The following is a 27,891-nucleotide window of genomic DNA, read 5'->3' on the forward strand; positions in this document are numbered from 1 at the left end:
GCAAGGACCAAGAATTTTTTCTATTTTAGAAGACTAATCGAAAAGAATGGCAAAACAATCAACTTCAAGGAAAAACAAAAGGTTGTACAAGAAAGAATACATGGGGAATCCTTACATGTTCATAAAATACAATGAATGATTATTAAGTTAAAAAAAATGCTGTGATATATTGGGAACATGAAGGAAAGGAAAAGAGAAGAGAGAGTAGAGATTTAGAAAATTGAAAAAGTAACAGTAGCAGTGTAAGAGTGGTGTAAATACAGAAGCCACACAGAAAAGCTGAAAATGCCTGTGGAGGGGGAACTAGGCTTACGACTGCCTTGGATATTATTACATAACTATATGCATATATTTGACTTTTAAAAATAATACAATTTAAATTTAAAGTAAAAAGGGAGATCCTAATTAAACAAAGTGTATAAATTTGTATAATTAATACAGATACCAAGGGGCGCCTGGGTGGCTCAGTGGGTTAAGCTGCTGCCTTCGGCTCGGGTCATGATCTCAGGGTCCTGGGATCGAGTCCCGCATCGGGCTCTCTGCTCAGCGGGGAGCCTGCTTCCTCCTCTCTCTCTCTCTGCCTGCCTCTCCAACTACTTGTGATTTCTCTCTGTCAAATAAATAAATAAAATCTTTAAAAAAAAAAAAAATACAGATACCAAGAAGCAAAGATTATTTACCATGAGTCTGCACCAAGTTTTCTCAACCTTAGCATTATTCACATAGGAAGCCAGGGGATTCTTCGCTGTGGCAGGCTGTCCTATGTACACAGGGTGTTTAACAGTATTCCTGGCATTGACCCATTGGACAATAGTAGCACCCCCACACCTAGCTGAGTCGACCAAAACTGTTCAGACTTTGCTGAATGACCCCCAGGAGACAAAACTGTCCCTGGCTGAGAACCTCTGCTCTAGAGCTGATGAACCAGTATTTCTTTCCCTCCCTGCTTCCTTCCCTCCCTCCCTTCCTTCCTTTCTCCCTCCCTCCCCCTCTCCCTTCCTTTAGTTAAAGATTTTATTCATTTGAGAGAGGGAGTGAGTGGGAGGGAGAGGGAGAAAGAATCTGAAGCAGAGTCTGTGCTGAGCACAGAGCCCAATGTGGGGCCCTATCCCAAGGCCTCATGACCTGAGCCAAAATCACGAATCAAATGGTTTAACTGACTGAGCCACCCAGGTGCCCTGGAACCAGTTTTCTTACGCATTTCTTAAGAAACAAACACCTGAAAGACCCTAAAACAAAAGTGATTTTGTATCTTCAGACTATAAAAAGGACCAAAAAGAGAGAAAGAAATCTGGACTTTAAATATTTCTATTCAAAGATACATTTTCTGTTAATATTGCTTTAACAGATGTTAGGAAATAAAAATTAAAGAAGCCCAACAAAACAAAACCTGGAACAGGTGTTTGAGTAGGTAAGGTAAAAAAATAAAAAGCCAAGAAGAGAAGTCTGGGTTTAATGTGATAGATCAATGGATTCTTTTTTTTTTTTAAGATTTTATTTATTTATTTAACAGAGAGAGAGAAAGAGATCACAAGTGGGCAGAGAGGCAGCAGAAACAGAGGAGGAAGCAGGCTCCCTGCTGAGCAGAGAGCCTGATGTGGGGCTTGATCCCAGGACCCTGAGATCATGACCTGAGCTGAAAGCAAAGGCTTACCCACGGAGCCACCCAGGCTCCCCAGATCAATGGATTCCACAAAGAAAAATGACAAGTAATGTTTTGGAAAGCTCATTCTCTCTGTGGCATGTGGAGAAAACCAAAGCAACAAAACCTGAATCCATGATTCTGGAGATTTGATAACAAATACAAAATGAACTGTAAAAGAGGAATTCAAGGGGGAAAAAGATCCTTCTCTTGGTACCACTTTTGCCTTTTTTTTTTTTTTTTAAGATTTTATTTATTTATTTGATAGAGAGAGATACAGCAAAAGAGGGAACACAAGCAGGGGGAATGGGAGAGGGAGAAGCAGGCCTCCTTGCTGAGCAGGGAGCCCGATGTGGGCCTCGATCCCAGGATGTTAGCATCATGACCTGAGCCAAAGGCAGAAGCTTAACGACTGAGCCACCCCGGTGCCCCCACTTTTGCCTTTTATAGCTACAAGAAAGTGGAATGTCCAAAAGAAGTCAGTAGGTATCAGGAAGGTCCTCTTTCCTAGTACAGTACGACAAATTGTTCTGATTACCAAAAAAATCTCACAGGCATTTTCACAACCATGTGGAACACCAGAGCTTGGGACAACATGTAGTATATACTTTCATCCAGCCCAGTGGGATTCTGGGATTCACCCAGCCCATTCTGCCCTGGGATTCTTGTCAGAGAAGGAAACACTTCAACCCACAGAGGATAATCATTTCAAGGTAAAGATTATACCATAAAAAGACAACATTCTAGAAGAAGTGTGCTAAACATGTAGACTTTAAAATGTTAAATTGTGGTATGATTTTTCTCTCACTGTATTTTTCCTCTTTCTTCTACTAGGCAATCCTATGAGTTTAAGAATGCTAAGTAATTAACTTCCTTATGTTAGTTTCCTTTTTTTATTAGATTTATTTCACTTTAGAGAGACTGCGAGCATGAGAGTGTGAGCAAGGGAAGGGCAGAAGAAGAGAATCTTCAAGCAGACTCCCTGCTGAGTACACATTCCCCCCAATGTGGGGTTTGATCCCATGACCCACGAGACCATAACCTGAGTTGAAACCAAGAGCTAGATGCTTAACAAACTGAGCCACAGGCGCCCCCTCTTGTGTTAGCTTCTTAAGCAGGACTACTTGTAGTCATCAACAGTACTCTTTTGGCTAATTAAAATTTTGTTTACAAACAGCAATAAAATCACAAAATTCTAACATCTTAAAATAAAAACATTGGCATAATAAAAATTAGTACAGGAAGAAAAATCCTTTTATTAGAATCTTTTTTTAGATTCCAAATAAGTTCCTTTAATATTAATAGCTAATCTGAAGAGAGTAAGCAAATTTAAGGGAGTTCTATGTTAGCATCACTACCTATTTTTCAATAAACATAAGTCTTTTAAAAATTGTTTTCTCAGGGGGCGCCTGGATGGCTCAGTGGGTTAAAGCCTCTGCCTTTGGCTTAGGTCATGATCCCAGGGTCCTGGCTCTCTGCTTGGCAGGGAGCACGCTTCCCTTCCTCTCTCTCTCTGCATGCCTCTCTGCCTACTTGTGATCTCTATCAAATAAATAAATAAATAAATAAATAAATAAATAAATCTTTTTGAAAAATTTGTTTTCTCAGGTCACCTGGCTGATTCACTCACTAGAGCATGTGGGGTTTTGAGTTCAACCCCCACATTAGGCATAGAGCTTTAGTTAACATTTTTGGTTGTTGTTTTCTCTAAAGATGACAAAAAAGGCCGGCCTCACAGACTTAAACTTAAAAATTACAAAACCCTAAAAAGTAAAACAACCCCGGGCGCCTGGATAGCTCAGTGGGTTAAAGCCTCTGCCTTCAGCTCAGGTCATGATCCCAGAGTCCTGGGATGGAGCCCCACATCTGGCTCTTTGCTTAGCAGTAGGCCTGCTTCCTCCTCTCTCTCTCTGCCTGCCTCTGTGCCTACTTGTGATCTCTGTCTGTCAAATAAATAAATAAAATCTTAAAAAAAAAAAAAAAGTAAAACAAAAAACAAATCACAAATCCTTTTTCACTTGAATCTCCCTGCACAGAAATACAAATAAATACAAAATCCAAAAAACATAATTAGGACATTCTCATCTATTTTACTTGGTAAAATTTATTTTGTACATCTCCTCAAAATCACACTGTGAAGTGACCAAGTCTATTCTTTGAATAGACCAAGTCTATTCTTTGCAGGATTCATTTTAACACCAAAAGACTAAAATGAACCAGTTGTTTGTCAATTAGGATTAAACAAATTAGACATATAAAACAGCTACAGAAAAGAATGAAGCAGATCTTTGCTATCAGATATGGAATTATGACCAAAATAATTTCATTTAAAAACCACAACACAGACAGTAAGATGGAGTCACTCATGTCAAGCAGTGACTCATGTCAAGCAGTGATGTAATGCCAAGGGCATTATAGTTAAGACCAGATACCACAGAAACCAGCATGGGCTGATGGCTTCCAAAACTGATAACCCGCAAAGCCAAGACAGCCCGGAAGAACTGAGTTGATAATCAGTACAACTAGAAGAGACCTGCAAGGCCCAGGCCCAGGACTAACTATTCTTTAAAAATGAACGACTTCTGCAGCAAACATACTCTCTAGATGCTGACCCTTCCGTGTCTGGGCGCATTAAAAAGGCAACTGCCCCCTGAAAGCTCTGCCAGATTGATCTCTGACCACAACAGAGATGCTCCAGTGATCGAACCTAATAAGCAGTAAGCACCAAGAGCTGACCTGAATGGGACCAAGACCTCATCTCAACTGTGCACTCACAGACTGACTTAGCAGCTGGTTGGTTTACTTCTTACCCCTTCCTGTATCTTATCTGCTGTGTGACTTTGTACTGTGCTTTGCTTTGTGTGCCCTGTATGAAGGCAAGTTGAATGTATAGTGAAATGTCACTGAGTCCGGAACCCCAGTTTACAACTGTCACAATTACAAACATCACTGAGTCTGTAAACCCCCAGTTTACAATTATGTTAACCTTGCTTTGACTGAATAAAGCTTTCTGTGGAAAGATACAACTCAAATAGGTAGGTGCCTTTATAGCATGTTCACAACGTATAATATAATAGTGTATAATTTACTCCACGACTTATTACAGACACAAACACACACATCTCATTTCTTCTATGTACATGAAATGTTTCTAGAAGTATACACAAGATTCTAGGAATAGTGATAGGCTGGGGGGCTATACAGGAGCAAGAAATTGTACTGTGTACTCCACATTTTGATTTTGAACCCCATACTATGATTTTGAGCCATGTCAATATATTACATATCCTCCCCAAATGTTTACATTTTTTTTTATGATTTTATTTATCTGACAGAGAGACACAGCAAGAGAGGGAACACAAGCAGGAGGAGTGGGAGGGGGAGAAAAAGGCTTCCCACGGAGCAAGGAGCCCGATGTGGGGCTCAATTCCAGGACCCTGGGATCAGGGTCTGAGCCAAAGGCAGACACTTAATGACTGAGCCACCCAAGTGCCCCAAAGGAAGAGAGTGTCCCAAGCAGACTCTGTGCTAAACATGGAACCTGACTCAGGGCTTGATCATATGACCCTGAGATCAGGACCTGAGCTGAAACCAAGAGTCAGACATTTTTTTGTTTTTGTTTTTGTTTTTAAAGATTTATTTATTTGACAGAGAGAGATCACAAGCAGGCAGAGAGGCAGGAGAGAGAGAGAGAGGAGGAAGCAGGCTCCCTGCTGAGCAGAGAGCCCAATGTGGGGCTCGATCCCAGGACTCTGAGATCATGACCCGAGCCGAAGGCAGCAGCTTAACCCACTGAGCCACCCAGGCGCCCCAAGAGTCGTTTAACCTACTATGCCACCCAAGGGCCTACTGTTTACATTTTTAAAAATTATTTTTCATCGTGATTAAGTGAATGCTATAATTCCCATCACCTATTTCACTCATGCCCCTACCCCACCCCATTCTGATAACTATCAGTTTGTTCTCTCTATATAAAGAGTCTATTTCTTGGTTTGTCTCTTTTCTCCTTTGCTCTTTTGTTTTGTTTCTTAAATTCCACACATGAGTGAGATCATATGGTATTTGTCTTTCTCTGACTGACTTATTTCAGTTAGCATTATATTCTCCAGCTCCAGCCACCTTTTTGCAGATGGCAAGATTTCATTCTTTTTCATGGTTGAGCAATGTTCCTGTGTGTATTTGTGCACGCACACACCCCACATCTTCTTTATCCATTCACCTATCTTGGGCTGCTTCCATAGTTTGACTATTGTGAACAATGCTGCAATAAACACAGCGGTACATGTACCCCTTTGAATTCGTGTTTTTGTATTTTGTATTTTGGGGGTAAATACCCAGTAGTGAGTATTTTAAATTTTTTTTCCTATTTTTAATTGTTTGAGGAAACCACATACTGTTTTCTAAAGTGGCTGCACCGGTTCACATTCCCAACAATGCAAGAGGGTTTCCTTTTTTTTTTTTTTTTTTGAAATAGAGAAGTGTTTGTTTTGTTGTTTGTTTTTTTAAGATTTTATTTATCAGTGAGAGAGAGCACACAGCTGGGACAGAGGCAGAGGGAGAAGCAGGCTTCCTGCCGAGCAAGGAGCCCAAGAATACGAGACTTGACCCCAGCACCCTGGGATCACGACCTGAGCTGAAGGCAGATGCTTAACAGACTGAGCCATCCAGGTGTCCCAAGGGGGTTGCTTTTTTATCCACATCTTCACCAACACTTGTTTCTTGAGTTTTTAATTTTCGCCATTCTGACAGTATAGTTTCAGTTTGCCTGAAACTTTTCCCTGATGATAAGTGATGCTGAACAAAATCTTTTTATGTGCCTGTCAGTCATCTATATGTCTTCTTTGGAGAAATGTTTGTTTAGGTCTTCTACTCATTTTTCATCAGATTATCTATTTTTTCGGTGTTGAGCTGAGTAAGTTCCTCATATATTTTACATATTAATCCTTTATTGGATATGTCATTTGCAAATATCTTCTCCCATTCCGTAGGATGCCTTTTAATTTTGATTTTTTTCCTTCACTGTACAGAAACTTTTTATTCTGATGTAGTCCTAAATAGTTTTGTTGGTTATTTTTTAAGGTTTTATTTATTTATTTGACAGAAAGAGAGACAGCAAGAGAGGGAACACAAGCAAGGGGGAGTGGGAGAGGGAGAAGCAGTCTTCCTGCTGAGCAGGGAACCTGACATGGGGCTCAATCCCAGGACCCTGGGACCACGACCCGAGCCAAAGGCAGATGCTTTACAATTGAGCTACACAGGTGCCCCCTAAATAGCTTATTTTTGCTTTTATTACTCTTGCCTCAGGAGATATATCTTGGAAAATTGTGTTATAACTGATGTCAGGGAAATTATTGCCTGTGCTGTCTTCAATGATTTTTATGGTTTCTGGTCTCACATTTAGGTCTTTAACTCATTTTTAGTGGGGTTTTTTCTTTTGTATATGGTAAAAAAAATATGGTCCAATTTTATTCTTTTGCATGTAATTAGCTATCCAGTTTTCCCAATACTTACTTGAAGAAGACTTTCTCCCACAGCATATTCGTTCTTCCTTTGTCAAAGATTAATTGACCATATAATTATGGGTTTATTTCTGGATTTTCTAGTCTGCTCCATTGATCTATGTATATCTACTTTTATACCAGTGCCATACTGTTTTAAGTACTACTGCTTTGTAATATAACTTGAAGTCTGGAATTGTGATACTTCCAGTTAAGTTTTTCTTTTTCAGGATTGCTTTGGCTGTTTGAGGTCTTCTGGTGGTTCCATACAAATTTTAGGGATATTTGTTCTAGTTCTGTGAAAAATACTATTGGTATTTTGATAGGGACTGCATTAAATCTGTAGATTATTATGGGCAGTATAGACATTTTAACAGTATTTGTTCTTCCAACCAGATGTTTATGTTTTTTAAAAGGAGGGGAGCAGATCAGTTTTCTGCGATCTTGACAACAAAACACATTTTCTTTATTATCCACTGCTTTTGGATGCCAATTTACTTCAAACCATATATGGATATACTGTCCCCCAACCATGCCAATTCATAAACTCACTATGGCAATCTATTCCCATCAACTCTCATCTATTAACTACAGCTTCACAGTCTCTGGAACATTTTTTATTTAAAAAAAAAAAAAAAAACTCTACTCCATAGATACACATTTTCAGTTCATACATTAGTTTCTGATATGCATGACCACCTAAAGAAAAAAAATTTTTTTTTTTTTAAAGATTTTATTTATTTATTTGACAGAGAGAAATCACAAGTAGGCAGAGAGGCAGGCAGAGAGAGAGAGAGGAGGAAGCAGGCTCCCTGCTGAGCAGAGAGCCCGATGCGGGACTCGATCCCAGGACCCTGAGATCATGACCTGAGCCGAAGGCAGCGGCTTAACCACTGAGCCACCCAGGCGCCCCCTAAAGAAAAATTTTACCTTCAAATATTATTTGCTCTAAGTAAAACATGGATCAAAAAATTTTTCAAATTCCAACTTTCAGAAATGGATGGAAATGTTTTTTCACTGGTGAATAAACTTATCAGAGTCACAATGCATTTCCCAAATAGTTTGACAAGTCTACTTGAACAAAGAGACACAGAGAGACAAGTCCCAATACTGTAAACTATATTTTTTAGTGACCTGAGAGAAGTTTAACAGCATTCTAATGTGGGGTGGGTATTACTTTTAGAGCCTGAACAGAATAATAATTAATTAAATGACAGACAAAGCTCAAATGTTTATCTCCTCTTTTCTGAGATGCCTTTAAAATGAAAGTAAGAGAGTTAGAAATAAAAGAACCTAAAACCATTCAAAAACAGGCCATCACCCACAACGGTTTCAAAGATTTCATGAAAATTCTGGAAGACAATAGCCTCAATGGCTCAGTGGGTTAAGCCTCTGACTCTTGGTTTCACCCCAGGTCACAGTATCAGGGTGGTGAGATCCAGCCCCGCATCCAGCTCCACACTCAGTGCACAGCCTGCTCGCATTTCTCTCTCCCTCGCCCTCTATCCCACCCCTAAAAAATAAAAAAATAAAAAAATTAAACAGGAGGAATTGAAATTTATTAAAATAATAAATTGTACTATTTTGTCAAGAACATTCTTTTTTTTTTTTTAAAGATTTTATTTATTTATTTGACAGAGAGAGAGATCACAAATAGGCAGAGAGACAGACAGAGAGAGAGATGAGGAGAAGCAGGCTCCCTGCTGAGCAGAGAGCCCAATGCGGGACTCGATCCCAGGCCCCTGGGATCATGACCTGAGCCGAAGGTAGAGGCTTAACCCACTGAGCCACCCAGGCGCCCCTGTCAATCAAGAACATTCTTAAGTGGAACTTGTCATTTTAGTTTTTTGTTTGATTTACTGGAAATGCACAGAGGTGAAGAACACAGTGACAACTCTAGCACAAGTTAGTGCCCCTGACTTGGTTCATGTTGACTTTACCCACAACAGCTTTTGCAAAATCAACACATAGAAAAGGCAAGTAGCATGTTACTATTGTTATAAAATCGTTTCCATCTCACAAAGCCCCTGAAAAGGTCTAAGTGACACTCAGGAGTCCACAAACAAAGCTCTGAAAACACTGTTGCTTTCAATGTTCTTGGTCCTTCCCATTCTCATAAATTTTGGAAACAGCTTCTCAATTTACACACACTTATCTAATTCCGTCAGCAATCCTTTGTAGTTTCTATGTAAGTTTTACACATCCTTCCCCTTTTCTCATACACCTTTCTTTAGATTTATTTTAGGTGTTTGATGCTTTTTGATGACACTGTAAATGATATCTCTTTTTTGGGAGCAGGAGAGAGGGAGAGAGAGAATCTTAAACTGGCTCTACACCCAGCGCGGAACCCAGTGGCTCAATCTCACAACGCTGAGATCATGACCTAGCCAAAACCAAGAGCTGGAGGCTTAACCGGTTGAGTCACCTAGGCACCCTAAACGTATCTTTTAATCTTAGTTTTCTGACTAACCCCTCTTCACACCATATACATAAAACAGACTTACACACAAAAGGTGGGGCACCTGGCTGGCTCAGTTGGTGGAGCATGAGACTCTTGATTAGGTTGTGAGTATGAGCCCCCTGCTGGGTACAGAACTTCCTTTTTAAAAAAAAAAAAAAAATTATTATTTATTTATTTTTAAATATTTTATTTATTTATTTGACAGAGAGAGCGATCACAAGTAGGCAGAGAGGCAGGCAGAGAGAGAGGAGGAAGCAGGATCCCCACTGAGCAGAGAGCCCTATGAGGGGCTCGATCCCAGGACTCTGACACCATGACCTGAGCTGAAGGCAGAGGATTAACCCACTGAGCCACCCCAGAGCCGCTACCTTTTTTTTTTTTTTTCAAAGGGGGGGTTAAAAAATACAAAAGGTAAAACAGTCAAACTTCAAGAAAACATTGAAGAGTAGTACCTTCATGATCACAGGAAATCTTTGCCTATTCCAGGGCGGTGACACTTGGATTTGTTTTTGAATGAGCACTGTTTCTGAGTGACAAAGTATTCTTACTCTAGTTTTACTCTGCTCCCTCACATATATCAAACTTATCAGGCATGTCTGTCAGCTTCTCAAGAATGGAATTTTTCCAGCCTTTATTTAACGGTCCTCCCCTCCTCCTGCTGTTCCATTGTTCCTTTTTCCAACCACATTTCTCAAATATTTAAAAACAAACCAACCAACCTAGAAAGAGCAAAGATGATCCCAGTGGCGCTGAAGAGTAAGCACTATTTAAAAAAAAAAAAAAAAAAAAAGAAGTGTTAAGCACTACTTAATGAGAGAGGAAGTCCCACACACATGGAATGCAGTGCCTCTGCCATTCCTGGGCACTTCTGGCAATGCACAGCCCCAGTCCAATGGTACACATTAAGAGTAGAAAAGAGAAATGCAGGAATGACACATCTAAATGTCAGTGGTGCTGAATGCAGAAATGACAAGGGTATGTGCTTGTGTACGTGCCTCTTCCTGTATTTTCAACATTTAAACAATAAATTAAAACTCTTTCACTATCAGAAAATAAACATATTTATTTTAAAATTTTAATATGTAGGGGCACCTGGGTGGCTCTGTAGGTTAAGTATCTCCCTTCGGCTCAGGTTGTGGTCCCAGGGTCCTGGGATGGAGGCCCTCTTCAGGTTCCCTGCTCAGCCAGGAGTCTGCTTTTCCCTCTGCCTCTGCCCCTCCCCACTGCTTTTGTTCTCTCATGTAATCTCTCTCTCTCTCAAATAAAATCTTTAAAGTTTCAAAACTGTTTTTTTTTTTTATTTGACACAGAGAGAGAGATCACAAGTAGGCAGAGAGGCAGGCGGAAGGGGGTGGCGGGGGGAAGCAGGCCCCCTGCTGACCAGAGAGCCCGACATGGGGCTCGATCCCAAGACCCCAGGACCATGACTCAAGCCAAAGGCAGAGGCTTTACCCCACTGAGCCACCCAGGTGCCCCAAATCTTTAAAATTTTAATGCTGGGGCTCAATCACATGACTCTGAGATCAGAACCTGAGTTAGAACCAAGAGTCAGACACCTGACTATGCCACACAAGCGCCTCTGAACTGACAATGATTCTTGAAAGAAAGAGCATTTTGCAAGGAAAATGTACCCTTAAATTAAAAACAGGTCTGCATCACATAGCACCAATAGTTAATGATCCTAGTTTACTGCTACGGGAGAAAGGAGGATAAAGCAGAGTTCTCAGTGAATTTCCATCTATTCTGTCTTTGTTAGAACCAGCCATGTTGTCAGCAAGGAAAGTGATAAAAATGAAATCAAAATGGTCTTTTCCCTCTCTGTCTAATGTACAAATTTGCAAATCATAAAATAAACTTCTTCCCATTCTATGTCTGATGTGTTTGCATTTCAGGAAGAAAACCCAAAATATGGGAAACCCTAAAGATGAAAGTTGCTTGCAGGGCACCTGGGTGGCTCAGTCAGTTAAGTGTCTCCCTTCAGCTCAGGTCATGATCCCAAGGTCCTGGGATCAAGCCCCACATTGGGCACCCTGCTCAGTAGGGAATATGCTTCTCTCTCTCACTCTCCCTCAAATGAATAAATAAAATCTTTTTTTTAAAAAAAAGTTGCTTGCATTTTCTGATATTAAATCTAAAACCTATCAAATACCAAATTCCTATTTATACTCATGATGCAGACACATACTTACTAATGAGAATGATTTCATTTATTCACAAAGTAAAAACTACTGACTAAATAAAATAAGTCTTCAATAGACAACAAATGAGTATGTATCTCTCTACAAACTTGCATCCGGAACTTCGGTTAAATAAAATCCAAATAATGGAACTATTAGATATGCACATATTATAATCTGATGTTTCTAATTATAGTAACACTCAAATATATTAGAGTTATTTATCTATTTCCCTAACCTTACCAATATTGGGGATCAAGAAAAGAACTCTGGTCTTCCATCCTTCAAGTAACTCCTGCTCGCTAGAAACTTCAATTTCTCCCTTTCTCATGGTTGCTCTCTACTGTTCATAAACTCACATTATTCAGTGATAGTATGCACACAGAAACAACTTCCTATCCTCTGCCTAGCCCTCCAGGTAAAAGCCTGACACTGACTCTGATAACTCACTCTCTGAGAGTCCCGAGTAACCTGTAATTCCAGACATCCAATCCTTCATTCTCATGAAAGGAGGGAGGCACATAATCTAAAACTTCACTTATGATCAGTAATAGTTGAGAAGAGATTATTTTACTCTCTGTTGATGACTTTTTATTCCCTTCAAGAATAGGTACTTAAATGAAAACAATGCAAACTTCGAATTCTGACTGGCTGTTTCGTGCAGTGTTCCACAGCAGGCAGGAAAAAGAAAAATAAAGACACCAACCTTCAAGAATCTTACACTCTAAGATGATGCCTGTCTAGAACAATCGAGACAAATTATACATAAGCCCCAAGATTTTTAATGGCTGCTCAAGATATTTTTTCAATTGAATTAAGAAAGCTCCTCATTTTGGAGGTGAGGAAACCATGCAGCAGCAGCATGGCAGAAACCAAGGAGAGGTTCCCACCGATTGTGGTTACAGCCCGTCTTCTACAGAGCAAGAACAGAGATCATGATGATGGTGATGTCTATATTCTGGAATCCTAGCTTAAAATTTGTTTAAAGGGATAAGAAGTAAGGATTTCTCTGAGGCACCCTGCCATGAAGGGACTACTTGAACACTATGTGCATTTATGTCTTTAAGACTTACCCTACCGCTGACATCACTTTCTGAAATAGCTTCTCTGAACTTCTTAAAATGCATGGACGAGGTTAAGCAATGAGGCAGGCAGGATCCTTACCACTGATGCTCTGAATGAGGGCCAAGTCTAACAACATGGATATAATGCTTTCTCCACCATCACTCTGTCTTCACAATAAGGACAGACTTAGAGGACAAATCATCAGGTCCAAAAGCCCTTACTGCAGGAAATATTTGAGGCCAATAATCAACAGGTACCTAAGAAAATGCTTTTAAGACATAATGAAGCATAACTTCAAAGGCTGTGATCCAGAATCCCAAGTTGGCAAACAGGAAAGAACTGGCTCTTTTTAAATGACTAACTACCTGCACCAGAGGCTGGGAAGAGGCATTAATCATCATACGCAGAATGCTGTAATTAGCAGCTTTTAAAAAGCCAAGCTTTTTGTGTTCAAGATGTGGAAAAAACTGACACTGGACCAAATACAAGTTATATCCATAAACTCAGGAACCCAATCAAGCAGGTAGGTCCCAGCGGCTACTGTACATCTAGCAGCAGCATCATCTTTTAGTATAATAGTATAGTTTATATGTTTAACCGTTTTTAATGTAGTCTGTCCTGTTGACCTGAACATCTGAGTAGAAAATTATGTGAAAAAATAAAATATCAGAGAGCCTACCCATCCAACAAGTAACTCAATAGCTTTTCTTTTATCTCTGATGCTGTTTAACACCTCCAGTCATGTACACTTCATAATTCTGTCTATCTGCAGCCATGTGGTCTGGGTTCAATCTCCCAATCTGCTATATAAAAGTCATGAAACTGACAGGTTACTTAACCTTTTCAGGCTTCAGTCTCGTCTATAAAATGGGGATAACAGGACCTACTTTATAAAGTCTGTGAGGAGTAAATAAAATACATATAAAGCAACTGGAATAACATCTGTCACAAAGGTTCGATGAATGTCAGAATTTTTAAAAGCCAAGGTTGATAAATATGGTCTAAGACTGAATACAGTATTATATATCCAGAACAGGTCCAGCATGTGACATAACAATGTTATAGTGCTTTAGAGAGTTTGCGGCATATCATCTGTTAGTAATGACTTCAGGCACTGTGCATGATGTGAGCTGCCTCTCTTCCTGCACCCCCAAAAAGCATTCCAAAGATGTTTTCATTGTTCAAGTCCTACCTAGCTCACGAACACAAAGTAAATCCCTAACTATCCAGAACCGTCCTGGTCCTGGTGACTCTCCCTCTCTGCCAGTGGAATCAGAAGGAACAAAGAGTTGCCTCCATGCCACTGTGAAATGCTTACAATATCCAGTGAGTATTGTGGCTCACAAACTACAAAGGACCTTAGGAATGCCTCAGTCAGGTTTTCTCCTACGTTCCATATGCCACTGAGGAAATTCTGGGCACTTGATAATGTCCCTGGAGAATAAAAAGCCAGTATTCACCAAATTACCCCTCTTTGCTGCCAAAGAACAATGGGGCTTCAGTAATTTTCTCCTGTTACAGCAGAAATAGATAGGGCATGACTTCAACATTAGCAAAATGTGAAGATCACTCCAATGTGCACTTGTTTACATCAGCATGAGGGCTGGCTAGCACGGCTCTGTGCTTTGGCCAGAGACTGCCCCTAACCCCATTCAGCTGTTTGGCAATGAAAGCCACAGATGACAAATTGTGGCTCTGTACTACTCCCTCTCAACTTAGAGAACAGAACAACAAAAATTAAAAGCCCCAAATGTTTATAACGCATCATAATTCAAAAGAATTGCCAGTAAATTCACCCGATAAACTCCTTAAATTTGTAAGATGGGGACCTCATCTTAACTTATTAAGTACCTAGTAAATGCCTTAATCTAGAATATACTCAGAAAACATGTTCAACAGTGACTGAATGAATGATCCTATATTCTATGTAATTTCTGTGTTCAACACAGAGGTGTCCTAATAATTATATTTCAATATATTGTCTCAGTTTTTATGGATGATGAAAAACACATTACTAGTTTTTCCATTCCAAGCAATCTGTTAAAGGAAACATTACTTATAAACAGATTCTAAGCTATCAGGATGGTAAATTAAAAATGTACTTGCATGTTTTGGATACATTTTTAAAACCATTTGTCAGATTCTCGTTCTGGCAAGATTCTTATGACTAGCCACATTACTTCTTGAGTTTAAAATGAATCTTTATATTCTAGCTTCCTCCAATTAAGTAATAAATGCGTATGGCTCTTCGGCATTTATTATCTACGTCTTTAAGAAAATTATGAAATATGTTTTCATGTTCCATCGATTTGAACAAAAATTAGCTTACTTTCCTACTTCTTGAAATACCCCATTGGTAGATAAACTGACTGTTTCTACATTACCTGGCATGATTATTTTTTCCAGCAAAGGACCCAAGTCACACAGAATATACTAACTCTAGCCAATTTTTTTTTAAAAGATTTTATTTATCTGACAGAGAGATCACAAGTAGAGAGAGAGAGGAAGGAGCAGGCTCCCTGAGCAGCAGAGAGCCCGATGCGGGACTCGATCCCAGGACCCTGTGATCATGAACCTGAGCTGAAGGCAGAGGCTTACTTAACCCACTGAGCCACCCAGGCAGCCCAACTCTAGCCAATTGAAACACAGTGTTCCCTAAAAAACCTAATAAAGTCGAAGAGCTAATAGACACATGAGAAAATGTTCAATATTACTCAGCATCAGAGAAATACAAGTTGAAACCATAATGAGATACCACCTCACACCAGTCAAAATGGCTAAAATTAACAACTCAGGGAAAACAGATGTTGGTGAGGACACAGAGAAAGGGGAACCCTCTTACACTGTTGGGTGAGAAGGCAAGCTGGTGCAGCCACTCTGGGAAACAGCAACTGCACTATTAATATTTATCCCAAGGATACAAATATAGTGATTCGAGGGGCACATGCACCCCAGTGCTTACAGCAGCAATGTCCACAATAGCCAAAGTATAGAGAGAGCCCAGATGTCCATCAACAGATGAATGGATAAAGAAGATGTGGTATAGACACACAATGGAATATTACTCAGCCATCAAAAAGAATGAAATCTTGCCATCTGCAATGACATGGCTGGAACTAGAGGGTATCTACAAGTGAAATTAGTCAGAGAAAGACAAATACCATACGATTTCACTCATATGTGGAATTTAAGAAACAAAACAGATGAACACAGGGGAAAGGGAGGAAAAATAAAATAAGATAAAAACAGAAAGGGAAGCAAACCATACGAGATTCTTAACAATAGGGAACAAACTGAGGGTTGCTGGAGGGGAGGTGGAGGGGGATGGAGTAACTGGGTGATGGGCCTTAAGGAGGACACTTGATGTAATGAGCATGGGTAGTGTATGCAACTGATGAATCACTAAATTCTACCCCTCAAGCTAATGATATACTATATATTAACTAAATTTAATTTAAATAAATAATAAATAAATATTTAAAATGTTCTCAAATTTAAAAAAAAATTTAAAACTTCTTCAGCAATGCTGTCATGTTAACTACTGAGATCAAATTATTTCTGAAAAGATTTGGAGCACGAGGAATTCCAGTATCTCTGTCATACATTTTCTGCTTTAGAAACTCTGCATCCATTTCTGAAAAGAGAAATATGCACAAAAGTCCTGGGAACTGGGTGGGTGCGTGGGGGTGTGTGTGTGTGTGATACAAGGACCAAATCACAGCTTAAGTAAGTCTCCAAACCTGACTTAGGCCAAAAAAGACAGATTCAATACCCACACTGGGGGGAAGACAGGGGGCTAATTTTTGAAATAAAGTTAATATACCATATTTCTCTAGATAAACCATTTTTTAAAAGATTTATTTATTTGGCAGAGAAGAGATCACAAGTAGGCAGAGAGGCAGGCAGAGAGAGAGGGGGAAGCAGGCTTCCCACTGAGCAGGGAGCCCAGATGCAGGGCTCGATCCCAGGACCCTGACCAAGATCATGACCTGAGCTGAAGGCAGAGGCTTAACCCACTGAACCACCCAGTCACCCCTAGATAAACCATTTTTAAGATAATCATGACTAGTAGAGAGGTGAATTAAGTAAAGATTATGAACAAAAGCTGAAAAACTTGCAGTAACTTGAGGCGGACAATGACAATTTCCTCCCTCGCACACAGCGCCCTGCCGTCACCCGCAGGCCGCCAGGCTCGCCCCACTGTCTCTCTGAGGTTGAATAAATGCCAACTACTTTCTGAAGCTGACCTGACCTTGACAATCAGTAACTGCCTACCTTTTGAGTTCAAACATTTTGTTAGTCTTCCAAGATATGTATGCTTAAATGTTACCACCAGCACATTTCATAAAAGGCCACCAGCGTTCCTCCACAACCCCCAAAACTACAAACCAGGGACAGAATTTTTTCACTTTGGCTTCCCATCAAAGTACAGAGCAGAAACGAGTTAAGTAATACAAAATATAGTTTTCATCCCAGAGATCCTCCAAAGAAAGTAAAAGGCCATATATTCTACAAGGTCAAGAATCACTCGCCTGGGAACCAGATCTTGTGTTTTAGTTCTAGGATTCTAATGCCCCCATCTGTAACATTCTAGGAACTGGAGAAAACCAGCACTTCCTGGTGGTTGCGGGACACTCTTCTGCAGGATGCGAAGAGGCATGCATGTGGATTGGGAAAGTCTGGATTCAAGCAGAGGTCACTCGACTATAGAACACCTGCAGGGCTTTAATAAGGTAATCACACTATACATTTCCTAGATAAAATCCCATTATGATGCCTTTAGTAAACCAAGTTGAGCAAGATCATGAGGCAAATTTAGAAATGCTTCAAAGAAGGCTGTTCTGTGTTTTTTCTCTTTGCCACGATATTACTGAATACTTCCTATCAGCCTCTAAGGTGCTCTTACCTGATATGCGTTGCAGGCAGAGATTCATACTGGCGTGACAAGAAGAGCTCCCTATGTTTTAGCTGATGCTTCTGTTTATCCGTCAAGTCGGCTTCAATTGTGGTTTCCGATTCTTCCTCAATTTCTTCTACACAAATAAAATTCAAAGAATGCATTATTACAGGGCACATTATCTATCTGGACATCAAGACAGATTAACTTTTCACTCAAAATTTTCTTCAAACCATCTTTCATTATTTTATTTTAAATTTACATATCTAACTTGTCATTTGCATTACAATCATAAAATTACATGAATTGGGGCCACAAACAAAGAGGAAGAACTCTAATTTTAAAATGGCAGATGGAACATATGCATTTATCTCCTCTTCCCCCATAAAACCACACCAAATAGCAATTAAAATGCACACACATTTCAATGACAATAAAAGTGGAAACAACGATAGAAGAATCAGCCAAAAAAAAGTTTTAGAGGATGGAAAGCAGATGCAAAAAAAAAAAAAAAAAGGTGCAAACTTAGCCAAGAGAAGGAAGAGATAATCTATATATGTACAGACAGATGCAAGGAGAAGGCAAGCCCAAAGCTTGAAGTGACTTAGACCTCAAAGATATCAAGTATTGTGAGAAAGAGGGGTGGGCAAGAGAAAAAGCCAGCAGGAAAGGTTGAAAGTCTATCGACAATACTCTAACTAAATCCCGGAATATTCTATTTAAAAAAGAGAATAGCCAGAAAGTAAAAAAAATAAAAAGATTAATCGGAAAACAAGAAATAGGGTTAACACTTTTAAAATTCGATAACACACAAAAAGCTAATGGAAGGATTAGAAGGTACTGCTAAGGAAATCTCCCAGAAATTTCAACACTAAGACAAAGAAATAAGTAAGTGATACCCGAAAGCTAAAATAAATAAAATATAATAAAAATAATTCATGAAGTTCAGAAAGACAGCAATAGTGAAAACACACTTCTTCATCTCTTTTGGTGGGGAGAGGGAGTAAGGAAAGACCTATCAAAGAAATGATTCAAGAACATTTGCCCTTACTGAAAGAGAGGCACATCCACACTGAATTTCCAGCATACTTAATTTTTTTTTTAAGTGCTAACATAAGATCACAGAAGTTTACAGAAAGAAAACATAGGTCACATGCAAAGATCTGGAATCAGAGTGGAATTCTATATGAATATCAACACTATTCTAACCTAAGATGGTGGAGAAATGTTACTCAAGAGGAAAAATGATAATCAACCTAGAATTGTACTTGTAAATTATAAACTATTTATCAAGTCTGGAAACAGAGTAAGAATAATCTTTCATTCATTCAACCAAGATTTATTAGGTGCCCAAACAGGCACTATTTGAGATGCTAGAGACAAGCAGTGAGCGTAAGTTATTAGAGAAGAAACAATTCAAAGTATTTGCCCTTGAGAAACAGGGTTGGAAGCAAGGGACAGGAGACAGCAACATTTCACGAAAGTTTAAAAAAAAAAAGAAAAAAACACTGCATTTAATAATCTTTTTAAAGAAAAATATGAGGGCTCCTGGGTAGCTCAGTTGGTTGGGCAACTGCCTTCGGCTCAGGTCATGATCCTGGAGTCCCAGGATCGAGTCTCGCATCAGGCTCCATGGGGAGTCTGCTTCTCTCTCTGACCTTCTCCCCTATTATGCTCGCTCTCTCTCTCTCTCTCTCTCTAAAATAAATAAATAAAATCTTTAAAAATAAAAAAAATTAAAAAGTAAAGAAAAATATGAACAAGTATCATTTACAAATATAATTCTAAGTAATTTTAGACACAAAACTTTCTTAATATAATACCTCTAGGGGCTCACAGATCCTCCCTTTGCAGCCTTACCTGGCCAGGCTGGGTGGGAATAGCAGTGGGGGCGACTCAGATGGTAAGACTAGTCGAAGGGGTAGGATGCTCTTTATGTAGGAAGAGCTTAAGTTTAGGATTCAGAGGCCTTACTTTTGGGGCGCTGATGGACAACACACACACACACACACACACACAGAGGTATATTTCTGCTTCTCACTATTCTTGTAAATTCTCATTTACAGACCCAGAACCACAAATGAGATTTTATCACATATATAATTTTCTAATTATGCAGTGTTTTTGAACTGTGTAAGGGCAATGAATGGGATTAAGTATCAGATCTTTTCTACAATACTTCCAAATTCTTAAAACTTTCAACTGAAAATGAACCTGAAAAACTGATTTAGAAAGGCTCACTTACGGGCCCCTGGGTGGCTCAGTGGGTTAAGCCTCTGCCTTCAGCTCAGGTCCTAGCTTCAGGGTCCTGGGATCCAGCCCACATGAGGCTCTTTGCTCAGCAAGGAGCCTGCTTCCCCCCTCTCCCTCTGCCTGCCTCTCTGCCTACTTGTGATCTCTCTCTCTGTCAAATAAATAAATAAAATCTTAAAAAAAAAGACTCACTTAGACTAAAGTGACTTAAAGTTCTTCGAACACTCTTTTTAATAAACTACTCAAAGAGAAACCCAACACTAAAACGGCCAGATACTTCCACAGACATTTCACCAGTGAAGATCAATGAAATTATTGGTGCATTAGCTCTATTAGCACCCACAAAATTATACTCCTTACTTAATGAGTATTTGATAAATTGTTGTCCTGTAAAACACAACTAACTGAATTCTAATGCATACCCTACGGAACCAAAACTCCAACAAACTCTACAAATAATCGCAGCAAATCTTAGTCTCTTACACAACCTCTTGGTACAGGATAAAAAGGACTAGAATCTCTGACATGCAACCGAGCCAAAGAAAGAAATCACCAAACAGCACCTAAAACTCACCTTCAAAATTTACTAGTGTTAAATTCCATATATATATTTTCATAAATTAACACAGGCTTCTGAATAGGAACAATTCCCAACCATTAACATTCTAAAAACATGAAATGACCACAGTGGCAAAACTGGCATTTAGACAATGAAAAAATTAAAAGACTTAATAGAATTATCATCATCAGAAATTTGGTACATGGTACATGTACCATTTTTAAAAATTTATAATTTTTTAAAACCATTTTACCAAGCTTGATGGAACATCAAATTTGCTACCTTCCAAAAGTTATTAAAGTAGAAGTCCTATACTCTATACATACTTTATACAATGATAGGAAATAATACCAAATTTTTTACTGTACTTCCTCTACAGCTGGGATAATTTCACCACAGTTTATTAGCAAGAAGACACTGGGATATGGGAGATCAGTCTTTTCTTTTTTTTTTTTTTTTTTTTTTTTTAAGATTTTATTTATTTATTTGACAGAGAGAGATCACAAGTAGGCAGAGAGGCAGGCAGAGAGAGAGAGAGAGAGGAGGAAGCAGACTCCCTGCCGAGCAGAGAGCCCGATGCGGGACTCGATCCCAGGACCCTGAGATCATGACCTGAGCCGAAGGCAGCGGCTTAACCCACTGAGCCACCCAGGCGCCCCGGGAGATCAGTCTTTTCAGTAGTAGATGACAATCAGGGACTCAGGCAAAGCTTTAGAGAACTGGCATGTAACATATACAAGACCAGAGCTAGTGATGAAGAATTTAGGCACCTGCACAGTAAGGGAAAGAATGCAGGGAAGGAGTAGCCATTACTGATTCTAGTTACTTAACTGAAATTGGGTGTTTTTCAGAATAGTTCAGAATTCTCATTCTTACATATTAGTTGGGGGGGATGGAGGGGGAAAGCAGAGAGGAGGAGAGTCCTCCACAGGTTATTCCCAAGCTTCCCTATGTCTGTATTTTAATGGAGTATCAGCCCATGATGATGTTAGCGGGCACAGGCAGTACAAAAAAGCAGGCAGTTAAACATTTGTCTGAAGATGCTTTTAACAAGTACCCAAATGTTTGAACCAAATTATTGGATCAAAAATAGCTCAGTATTGATGCAACTCATTTGTCTAGTAAGAAAAAAAAACCTTCAAAAGAGGAATAAGGAAGTTGAATAAAATTAGAAGGATTTTTATGACAATGGAGATTTCAGGAAACTACCTGAATGAAGAGAAACAGTTTGGTAGTTTAGAGGCAAATAATAAAGAAAAATCAGTTACATGTCCATCATTAGCAATGAATAATCCAAAGCTGAAATTAAAAAAGCAATTTCATTTATGATGGCACCAACAGAAAAAAATATACTTAGAAAAATATTTAACAAAGGACAAATCTTTCATACGAAAAACTAAAGGAAATTAAAGACCTAAATAAACAGAGAAACTATGTTCACAGATTGAATGACTTACTATGGTTAACACGGTAATTCACCCCAAATTTATCTACAGATCCAGTGCAACTTCTATCAAAATTCCCACTGCCTTTTCATAAAAATTAATAAACCCTAAAATTCATATGGACATGTAAGTGACCCAGAATAGCCAAAATTGTTTTGAAAGAGAACAAATTTAAGAGGATTCATACTTTTAGCTTTTAAAGCTACAATAATCAAGATTATGTGGTATTGGCGTAAGGATAGACATATACATGAAGATTCCAGAAATAAGCCCATACATTTATGGTTAATAGATTTTGGACAAGGGTGTCAAGACAATTCACCAGAGGAATAAAATTCTACAAATGGTCCTGGGAACAGGTGGATAACGACATGCAAAGAATAAAGTTTCACCCTCACACCATGTACAAAAATTAATGCAAAATGAATCAAAGTCCTAAATTTAAGAGCTAAAGCTGGGACGCCTGGGTGGCTCAATCAGTTAAGCGACTGACTCTTGATTTCGGTTCAGGCCATGATCTCAGGGTTGTAAAATCAGGTCCAGCAGTCTCTCTCCCTCTCTCTCTGCCCCTCCTCCTGTGCTCGTGCACACACTCTCTCTCAAAAAAAAGAGAGAGCTAAAACTATAAAACTCTTAGATAAAACAGGTATAGCTTTTCACGTCCTTAGACTAGGTAATGGTTTCTTCACTATGGCACCCTAAAGCCTAAACAACCCCCCAAAAATATATATATATACACACACACACGTATATAGATACATATATACATATAAATATATATGATAGATATATACGTCATATATGTATGTATGTATAGAAATTTGAATATTAAAATTTTTGTACTTAAAAGTGTACTTAAAAAGACACTATCAAGAAAGTACAGATGGGGCACCTGGTAGGCTCAGTTGGTACAGCATGTGACTCCTGATGTTGGGGTTCTGAGTCCAAGCCCCACGTTGGGCACAGAGCTTACTTAAACAGAAAAAAAAAAAAGAAAGTAGAGACAACCTACAGAATGGGAAAAAAATATTTGCAAATCATGTACCAATAAGGGTCCAATATCCAGAATATATAAAGAACTCTTACAACTCAACAATAAAGAAAAAAAAACAATAATTAAATAATGGGCAGAGGATTTCAAAAGACATTTCTCCAAGAAGATATACAAAAGGCCCGTAAGTACATGAAAAGATGTTCCACATCATTAGTCACTAGGGAAATGCAAATCAAAATTACAGTGAGATATTTCATACCAACTAGGATGATTACAATCAAAAAGACATAACAAGCACTGGCAAAAATGTGGAAAAGTCAGAATCTTTGTGCATTGCTGGTGTAAAATGGTGCTGCTGCTCTGTTACACAGTTTGGCAGCTCCTCAGATAGCTAAACATAGTTACCACAGACTAGCATTATTCAGCCATAAAAAGGAATGAAGTGCTGATGATTCATTCTACAATATAGATAAACCTTGAGGCATTATACCAAATGAAACATCATGAAAGTGAAAGACACAAAGGGCCATATATTGTATGATTCCATTTATATGAAAATCCCAGAATAAGCAAACCCATGGCAACAGGAAGTGAATGAGTAGTTGCTAGAGGATGGGTGGAGGGGGAAGCTGATCAGCGACTGCTAATGGGTAGGGGTTTCTTTGCAGAGTGATCAAAATGTCCTGGAATTAAATAATGGTTACGGTTAAACAAATTTGTGAATATACGAAAAGCTACTAAGTTATATACATTTTTTTGGAAAAAAAAAAAAAAAGAATTATATGGTATGTCAACTATACCAGAAAGGAAAAAAGCTAAACCTGAAAAAAAAATGTTAAAATGCAAAAGGTCAGCAAAACCGCCATCTTCTGGTAAAGCGCCAACATGTCCAACACAACGGGACAGGAGAGGGGCCTGCTCTAAATTCTCTAGGCCTTTCAGAACACAGGGTGTTTGTTGCTCCTTCTGCCACACATGCCCATCTACAGGAAAGGTGTACTGTGACACCAAGAGAACAGGTGCTGTTCAAAAGCAGTGCCCCACAAATGCTACCATGGCAAACCGGAAAGTCCACAGCATGGCCCAGCATGCTATCGGCATTGCCATTCAGGGCAAGATTCTCGCCAGGTGCATGCAGGTGCATTTTGAACATAGTAAGCACTCTAAGAGCTGCATGAAGGAAAATGATCAGGAAAAGAAAAAGAGAAAGGTACTTTGGTTCAACTGAAGCCTCAGCCTGTGCCACCTAGACAAGCACACTTTGTGAGAACCAGTGGAAAGGAGCCTGAACTGCTGGAACCCATCCCCTAGGAAATTAGGGCATGATGGTTAAAAAACAAACAGAAAAAAAGACAAATAAAATAAAAGACCTTGCTCTGGGCCGTTAAGAAAAAAAAATTAAAAGAAAAAAGGAGAGAAAAGAAAAGAGAAAAAGACAAGGAATCAAACACACACAATACAAAAGGCCAAAAGAAGAATAGACAAATTTCAGTACGGTCATGTAATAAAATTCTATGCAGTAGCTAAAAATGGACAAGTGAATCCAAGTACCAAGATGGATGGATCTCAAAAACTTGATGATAAGCAAAAAAGCAACCTATAGAAAGATACATATGTACAATAACATTTTCTAAAATACAAAAAGTGTTCTATAAAAATACACACATATATAGCAAAATATAAAAACATGAATGAAAAAAGCACACCAGAGCTAAGACATCAATTCACCTATGGAGAAACTAGGAAGGGAATGGGGATATACACGGCACTATAAAAATCTGAAGCAAGTATGTGAAAATATTAAGAGAAGATAAAGCTGGCTACGAGGTTCATAATTATACTACATTATTGCCTCTTTACTGCTTCCTAAAAATACTTCAAAATAAAAAGTGACTAGGACCCAACAGGAGGAAAACGCTTCTTTCTTTTGTCTGTACCTAAACTCTAATCCGTGTTAAATTTTTTTTTTCCCCTTTATGGCAACAACCACTACAGTTAATAATCATTTCTTTAACCTGTATCCTGTCTTCATCTCTATCATCTTGCAAAAATATAAATTTCTACTGGTATTCTAGCATTAATCAATTTCTGAAATATATAAGAATAAATATACATATATATAAATATACAAATAAATTTTGGTTTTGAATATTAAAAAAGGGGGAGAGCAAAGTAGAAAAGTGGGCCAGCGTGGGAGATCAAAATCAGGCAAGAACTAAGTGTCCAATGCTTCTATAGGGAAATGCATGATGGGAGCCTACGTGGCTCAGTGAGTTAAGCGGCCAACTCTTGATTTTGGCTCAGGTCATGATCTCAGGGTCCTGGGATTGAGCCTCCTGTCTGGTTCCTGCTCAGCGGGGAGTCTGCTTGAGATTCTCTCCTTCTCCCTCTCCCTTTGCCCCTCCCCCTGCTTGTGTGCTGCTCTCCCTCTAAAGTAAACAAATACATCTTTAAAAAAAGTAATGCATGAGATAAGTAAGAGAGAATGTTGGAGTGAATGAAAAGTTATCAGAAGTAAGAAGATCAAATGTAAACCTGGAAGAAGCCTCTGAGATGTTGGTACCTGATCCATTTAGATTTCACCAACCTCCGCGTGGCAGAGTCCCCTCCTCATTGCCACAAAGCAACACCCATAGCTTAAGATACTTGTCAAAGAATGCCTTACACTATAGTCACGTGATTCTGAGCCCCTGTGAACAAAAATGGGTTATTTATCTTTGTACCCATGCTGTTTTACTTAAAGGATAAAAAAAGATGGGATTTCAAGAAATGTTAATAATAGGCCAGGTAAGCATTATCGGGTAACACTCAGGTTAGTGTCCACAAGGATAGATGTGCAACGTTACGACTGCACAAAGTAAGCTACCAAAAAGTTACTGTTCAAAAGGGCTCCACTTTTCACAATTCTTTTAAGATCTAACAGGGTGGAGGAGACCAGGCTTCGGACCACACCTGAATTCAAATTCTAGTAACACGTGTCCAGAGTTCCGTGGCCTTGCGCAAATTATTTACTTTTTGTAATCCTCAGTTTCTTCATCTGTAAAATGTGTACACAATTCTTCCCTCTTACATTTACTGTGAGGATTAAGATAATGCACATAAATTGCTTAGCACCATACCGAACATAGTATTAAATTAAAAAGCTGCTACTACCATTTTTAAGTGAATTTTAAACTGATCTTTGAGAAACAATTCCTATCTGATCTTTGGGAAACAATTCCTATCTCCTCAAACAACAGTTCCTATTTAAGAAGGAAAATCATATTAAAATTAGAACAAATTTAAAATGTTTTCACTTCTTTATTTTTAGGATTTTTAATGTCATCTCTACACCCAGTGTGGGGCTCAAACTCACGACCCCAATATCAAGAGTCATATATGCTCCAGTAACTGAGCCAACTAGACACCCATTTTTACTTTTTATAAACAAACAAAAACTTACCTAGACCCCACTGGTGGAGACCCTGATTGAGAAATTGTGGGGTGAATCATGCCAGTTGAGCCTCAGTTAAGAATCATTATTATAAAATACTAATTTGAAAATGTTATTCTGAAAGAACATCTATGACAGTTTCTTAGTCTCAGGATCCCTTATACTCTTAAATCCTATCAAAGACCTCAAAGAGCTTTGGCTTATACGGGTCATATCTACCAATACTGTATTAGAAATTAAAATGAAATCTTGGGATGCCTGGGTAGCTCAGTCAGTTAAGCGGCTGCCTTCAGCTCAGGTCATGATCCCAGCATCCTGGGATCAAGTCCCATATCGGGCCTGCTTCCCCCTCTGCCTCTGCGTGCCACTCTGCCTGCCTGTGCTCGCTCTCTCTCTCTCTCTCTCTCTCTCTGACAAATAAATAAATAAACAAAATCTTTAAAAAAATAAAACGAAAGAATAAGAAAAAATGAAGAGCTCTTTAAAATACAAATTACAAACACACAACCCATCATCATGAGCGCAATGGTACCATCGCGTGTCATACAATCTCCAGAAAAACTCTGCTATATGCTCATCAGAGAATCAGTGGAAGAGTTAAATGACAATGTAGTGTTACATTGTGCCGTCCTCTAGACCTCCCTGAAAGGTACTCAGGAATGAGTGACTGCTGCCAAAGAAATATTAACGGAAGTCTAACCTGAAAAGAAAAATAAAAACTGCCCAAAGAAAGAGTTTTTTTACTTTATTGGATTTAAGAAAACTCACAAATTTTATCCTCACATTGTATGATATAATGACTCATAAGTTGTTCTACAGCAAGTTAGGATCCCATCAGAAATTTAAGCTATTTCTGCTTTACATTTATTTATTCAAAGAACACTGCATCTGGCAAAGGCTGCCCAATCTTATAATATATTCAAAGTCCATCTGGAATTTTATACAGCCTTAACATGCCACCATGCATTTTTCTACTTGCTATCAATGTTTAAACTTAAGAAACAAAAGGATCAGAAGTAACCAAATTTTCCAGCACCACCAGATTACCATCCTCTCCAAATCATTACGGACACAGTAGCCAGCATCTTCCTACAACACAACTCACACTTCTCCTCTGCTCTGATTAAAAAAACAAAAAACAAAAAACAAAACCCTCAATAGCATTCAATCATCACTGGAATCAAACCTAAACTTTTGTGGCTGAAAAAATCTCCTAAAGATTAGCCTTGCTGTTTATTTCACCTATTCTTTCTTTCCTGGCAAGAAAGACAGACAGACAGACAGAAAATTTATTGATGTACCTACCAATGTGTTCTGGGGATATCTGTTTCAAAGACATAAAAGTCCTACCCTGATATTTTAGAGATGACCCAGGATTACAGGTAAGAATATATTCCTTCATGTGTGGTTAAGTATTTTAAAATTCTGTAGGGTGCTCCAACAACATGACAGTTAACTAAGACAGCC

At 38.8% G+C, this 27,891-nt stretch overlaps 1 protein-coding gene across 6 annotated transcripts in view; it reads right to left on the reverse strand.

Moving 5' to 3' along the window:
* MTA3 (metastasis associated 1 family member 3) overlaps positions 1-27,891 on the reverse strand; it is a 214,257-nt gene that overhangs the window by 90,656 nt on the left and 95,710 nt on the right. For all 6 annotated transcript variants that reach the window (XM_045079170.1, XM_045079166.1, XM_045079167.1 and 3 more), the window contains exon 4: positions 17,750-17,876. In XM_045079170.1, the coding sequence (XP_044935105.1) occupies positions 17,750-17,876 (127 nt within the window). The remainder of the gene's footprint in view (positions 1-17,749; positions 17,877-27,891) is intronic.

This window comes from Mustela putorius, unplaced genomic scaffold, assembly GCF_011764305.1.
Source record: "Mustela putorius furo isolate JIRA1106 unplaced genomic scaffold, ASM1176430v1.1 tig00000281_pilon_pilon_pilon, whole genome shotgun sequence".
Taxonomy (NCBI): Eukaryota; Metazoa; Chordata; class Mammalia; order Carnivora; family Mustelidae; genus Mustela; species Mustela putorius.